At 43.1% G+C, this 6,000-nt stretch overlaps 1 protein-coding gene across 1 annotated transcript in view; it reads left to right on the forward strand.

Moving 5' to 3' along the window:
- Positions 1 to 6,000, forward strand: part of lmbrd1 (LMBR1 domain containing 1) — a 75,266-nt gene that overhangs the window by 39,125 nt on the left and 30,141 nt on the right. Inside the window, exons 8-9 of the mRNA XM_080550311.1 lie at positions 4,857 to 4,982; positions 5,226 to 5,378. Coding sequence (XP_080406437.1) covers positions 4,857 to 4,982; positions 5,226 to 5,378 — 279 coding nt within the window. The remainder of the gene's footprint in view (positions 1 to 4,856; positions 4,983 to 5,225; positions 5,379 to 6,000) is intronic.

Raw genomic sequence — 6,000 nt, forward strand, 5'->3', positions numbered from 1 at the left:
ATCTCAATTTGGCCAAAATATGACTTAGGCAATTATGCTATGAGGCTAACGATATGTGGAAATTACTATTTTAACCCATGAAAGGTTTTAGGTTGGGTCAGGATATACGTAAGTGTACCCCTTCTTAGAGTAAGTAAAACTGTGGTTTCCACCTCTAACCAAACGACACAACTTAAAGTCTCAGGCCGGAGTGAAATATAATTTCTAGTAAATATTTAGTTGAGTGGCTTTAGTTGTAGATGTGAGAGACCACGTATGAAACACATCATGTTGGAGTGCAGATGCTGCCAGTGATCGAGCAGCCTTTCAGTATTAGTAATGCTTTGTGATTCTAGGGTTTTGGCATCCAATCGCTCACATCTGTATTCGCTGCCTTCTTTCACCTGAGTGCGTGAGACTTTGGCATGATGTATATGCACCCTCCACCGTCCCACTTATCTACCGCCTATTTATATATCTTCGGCTCAAAGGCCATTAATATATGCCAGTATTTTGATTCTCTTAGCATACCGTAGCTGTCCATTTTTTTCCAGATAAGAAAAATTGACTGAACCCTAACACTCGTTAATGTCATCCATTTTTCATAGCTGCTGTCGTGGGATCTAGACTGTGAACATCTCTTGGGGGGTAGGGGGGCTGGTTTAGGGAGGGGTAGGGGAGGCTGGTGTCAGGGTGGGAGCAACACAGAATAATGCTTATTGGGGGAAAATAGAACACTGTCAGACCCAGAGACATACAGTAACAGTGACAGACAGCCTAAGATCCTGTCCGGCTTCTATCAAACTCAAAGCTGATTTGGAGAATTACACAACAATTTAAAGCAGAGCTCTTTATGAACAAGACACAATCAAATGGATTAAGTTGCTGAGCAAATCTCCCTTTAGGAGTTCTAATCCTACTCAACACGGATTGTATCCACTGTTCTATTGCTTAGCCTGCCTCTGTACCTCTTTAAAGAGTGGATAATTATCCGTCATAAGTTTCAATGACGGAAATGTGCTGGGCTCTGCCCTGACCCCATGTTGTTAGAAGCGTGTTGAGGGGGCCTGCGGAAACCAAGACTCCTAGCGTGCCTTTGTTTTTGATGTTCAGTGTTGTGATGGAGTCAATCAAATAAATAATGTTGAAGACAACAGCAGCTGGGGATTCTATTTCACACTTACTCTCTCTCTCTCTCTCTCTCTTTCTTTCTATATTCACCTCACTCTCACCCTTTCATCTCCTTCACACTCTCTCCTCCCTTCACTCGACAAGAGGGAAGAGAATGCCGCAAATCCCTCCTTAGAGTGGAGTCCTTACCCCAATCTGTCCCACCCTCACAACAGTATCCAGCTGGGTGATTTATTATTCTTTTGCCGTGTGTTATTATTATGCATGATTAACCTAATGGAATCTAAGTGACGGGTCCCGTGTGCAGCAGGAATGTTGTCCGTGACTCTGGGGTTAATTTATCACTCCTCTTTGTGCCGAGGTGGCCACTCACCCTTAATTCAAACAACCGTCCAGGGTGTAAACTCCAAACTCCATGTCCTATAACACCTCTGCAGCCCGGTGCACTTTAAGTAAATGCAAGTGCAAGCAAGTTCTAACCTTCACAGGTTTTTTGGCCCACACGACACTTTCGGAGGTGCAAGCAAATTAATATTCAACCACAGCAGATGCAAAAATGGATCCATCACGTATTGTGGAGAATCTAAAGTATGGTTAGGTTAGGCTCAGGCCAGCGTCAGTAGCTCTCACTCTCTTGTACCTACAGTACAGGCCAAAAGTTTGGACACACCTTCTCATTCAATGTGTTTCCTTTATTTTCATGACTATTTACATTGTAGATTCTCACTGAAGGCATCAAAACTATGAATGAACACATGTGGAATGATGTACTTCATGTACTGAGGAATCTAAAATATAAGACATATTTAGAGTTATTTCACACTTTATTGTTAAATACATAATTCCTATGTGTTCATTCATAGTTTTGATGCCTTCAGTGAGAATCTACAATGTACCAAATAGTCATGAAAATAAAGGAAACGCATTGAATGAGAAGGTGTGTCCAAACCTTTGGCCTGTACTGTAGATACACTCTGCATACACTCTTGAGACATATTTTCCTTCAACACTGCAAGTTGTCAGACCAGACAAGTAATGACTATACTGATTACTTTCTAATTACTTTCATTACTATATTCTCTAGTCTTGTAACTATGATAGACAGTCTGAAGGTTTTATTTTTCATTGAAACACAAATCGGCATCTCACTTTGGTGTGACACATTGCTCACGCAGCCCACGTATATGTTGACACTAACAAGGCCAATGCTGCCCACACATTCCCATTATGCTCTGTCTTATATAATTCTGTCCTTTTTATGTGTGGTTATTTGGCGTAGTTTCTGTGGGTGTAGGTCCAGTTCCATTAACGGGGTTCATAAGCCACCTTAAATTTTCTACTTAAACCACTCCATGCATCACATCTGTTAGAAATGCATTCCGTCCACGTTTTTTGGGGGCAAATGCTAAACCGTTTATCAAAAGGGCTTGGCGAATCAGGCTCATTCAATGAGCCTTTGCGTTCCATTTTGCCTTTGAGATGACATTACAATGACAATTATTGGCACAGTGACTTTTTAATGTGCATGTAATATTTGCATATGCATATGACTGTATATCATTGACTCCCCCACTCCATGTTGGACTGTGCATGTCTGCCTTGACGAGAGGGCTCCCTGTAGATCTGCAGCCTAATGCGTCATGTGAAGTCCTCTAGCTTGATTTAAAAGCCTGGCGAGCCTGCTGACTTATGGCCCTCAAGGCTCTATCTACCCTGCCCCCGTCCCTCCCCTTGCTCTTAAATCGCCAGCCTTAAGATGCTGATGCCGGATGAAAAAGGTGGAGAGATTAATTTCCGCAGATCTAATCACGGTCCACTAAATTGACCTGGAAAGATGAGAGCCCAGGATGAGTCAGAAAAGGGCGTCACTTAAACGTTTTCTACCCTTTTTTTGAGTAAAAAACTTATTTCAGCAACCCTTTCTCACTATATCCAAAAACCTTCAATGCCATTGTATATTGCGGGCTTCTTTAAATTGAGTACAGATCTGTGACTTAGGACAATGAGGTATACATCTGCTCCTGCACAGCGAATTAAGAGTGGCAATTAGAATATAATTGAATTGAATTGGTTCTAATTGCACTTGACCTTCATGTGTTTGATTTACATTAAACCACTATTTTTGCCACGTTAGACATTTGTACTAACATTTTACTGTCTATTTTACTTAGCTGCATGCACCCACACATGTTAGCACTCATTCTGCTCCAATTGGTTTAATTCAATTCCATGTCCAAAATTCATGAAAGTGAATAGAAGATCTGGGAGAGTCAGCCCCCTTTTCACCCGCTCCATGGGCAGTGGCACCACTAGGAATCGGCAAAGAAGGGGAACAAAGACGCGGCTTGTGCTTGGGGGCCTGTGCCCCTGCTATAGAAGCCCCTCAGTCAAACGCTTCCCTTTGATTGATTCCAGCCAATGATTTCACTCCTTCCTCCTTGCAGAAGCCTCTCTCTGTATCTTTTCTGACTGTTAGTAAGTCTAACAATGAGTTTTACAACAGGTTTAACCATCACTCAGACTCATGTCTAGGATCTTACACCTGGGTGGAGAAAAGGGACACCTGTGTTGGTTGGGGTTTGTATTTTTCTCATGTCTGGTAGCACATTGGAGGGGAAGGGAAGTGCTTCTCCAGGGATCTGGGACAGGTTCTCCTTTTATGAGCGTGCTTGATATTCGGGACATGCTCCGGCCTTAAGAGCCCCATGATTCATTGCAGGAGGCGACATCGCCTGTAGCAGAGATCCACAGCAGAGACTAATAATAGTCCAGCCTGCCTTAGCATCCCCTGTGACTCCCCTAATGCTATCTAACACTCAGAAGCCAGTAAAAGTTGTTTTAGAAAAATATCGGATCAAACATTTGCCTACTCCCCAAAAAAAAAACTCCAATAGAGGAAAGAAGGTCAACGTCTTCTGGCAAGGGTGAAGGTGTAATTGCACAAAAGCCTCTCTTGTTTTATTATGAAAGCCTGTTAAAATGGCACCACCCCAGGACGTGGTACGCATCCTTCCCTGGGAGAGCTAGAAAGTGCATTGGTCTTATTCCTTTATTCGCAGCTTGTATTGATTGGCCACTGTGCGGGTATTGGAGATGGCCCTTCTTTTTAATTAAAATTCAAACACGGCATATTGTGCCTGCCAGGCGTCCAACCTCAGCCACACTCGGATGTGCCACCGCGTCCCACGGTATTCCTTTTTCTCCAAAGTGAGAGGAAATGGCTATTGATGTGTGTTCTTATTTAAATAAACATCTGATTGACAATGTTTTTAAAGCTATTCCCGCAAAGGCAGTCCCTCCCCAAAGTCCTTTTCTTTTTCTATTGTTTATTTATTTTCTCTGATCATTTTCGGTGAGTGCTGGACGTTTTTCCTCTCCTCTCAGATTGGGGGAAGAGTGCTGTCACATGGGGGCACTGTTAGGCTGTGAATCGCACCGGCAGAGGAATAAGCCAAGATGTCATCTCCACACAAAATGGTTGCTACAGCATTCACACATTAGCCCCAGCCGCCCAGTTGCAAATTGCACAATTTAAAGCATTTTTTAAGAATGACATGGCCCTAGAGGACCCGCAGCTGTAATATGATTTGTGGTGTGTGTTTAGCTGGCGTTTATCTACAGCCATGTGTCACGCAGAGCCGTGTAGGTGTGTTGGTGTGGGTGGACGCACATTCTCAGACATACGTATGTGGCCTCACACCGTCGACGGTAATAAGTGGTTGGAATGGCTGTTTTATCTGTTCCAGGCATACGGGATGTCGGTGCTTCCTCTGAACCTGATTAAAGGCACCAGGAGCGTGGTGTACGAGCGCCTGGAGAACACAGAGGACATCGAGGAGGTCGAGCACCAGATTGAAAAGCTCAAAGCCAAGGTTTGTCTCACCTAAAGCGGAAAAAACTTCGATCGGGGCGAAGTGTTTGATCATCGTTAACTAATTAATGTTACTGTTGCTTCTCGGCCAATTGACCAAATGAATTGTTCCTACAGTCATAACTGAAGAAAGTGCTGTAGCCACTCCCAATACAGATTTGACATTTAGTGGGGTTACCAGGTGGTTCCTTCAACTATATATATTAAAAAAAAAATCATTTCATGCTTTTTTCTGTGCGTCTAGTGTGAGGACGGGCGTCCCCTGTCATCACGGGACCGCCGTAACCTGCAGGAGCTGGAGACCAAGCTGCAGGTTCTCCAGCGCAGGGACAGACATCTGGAGATAGCTGAGAGGCACTGCTGCACCAAGGTCGGCAGCGCTCTCAGACCCCTCAAGGTGAGGAAACAGTACTGGACTTGTATCTATAGTAACCAGTTGTCTCTTGTCACTTAATTTCCCTTTAATTGTCCCCCGAGAACACACATTGATTGTACAGTTCTGGAGTTGGTCGATCGTGTTTGGCGTGCATTGGAGAATAAAGAAACACTTGGAAGAATACATATTCTGAAGGAATGTGGATGATGTTTCACACAAACAAAGGCTTTCACATTGTCTACATCGACCACTGCTTATGAACTCTTTCGTCATGTCAGTGTGGCAGAAGACCTTGAGCAATATGATTAGCAAGGACGCAGGAACAACAAGACAAGCACTGTATAATAAATAAACTAAATACACCAAAAGCCTAACAAAATAAATAATGTTTCCCAAAAGAGCACACACATTTACACTGTACAACAATATGTTATGTATCAGTAGATAACTAATGCCTTGTACTGTATGATTCATTATTGCAACAACAATGTAGTTATAGCTGGCTTACAATTTATGTGGCTGGGGAGCTGTACATTTATTTTCAAGACATGCTGCATATGAAACAGGCTTTTGTTTTGGTTCCGACAAAGCGAAACCAAATGGAACATTATCGAAGGAACTCAAGAAACTGTCACTCAACGAC

Source organism: Nansenia antarctica (assembly GCF_963989245.1).
Source record: "Nansenia antarctica genome assembly, chromosome: 1".
Lineage (NCBI taxonomy): Eukaryota > Metazoa > Chordata > Actinopteri > Argentiniformes > Microstomatidae > Nansenia > Nansenia antarctica.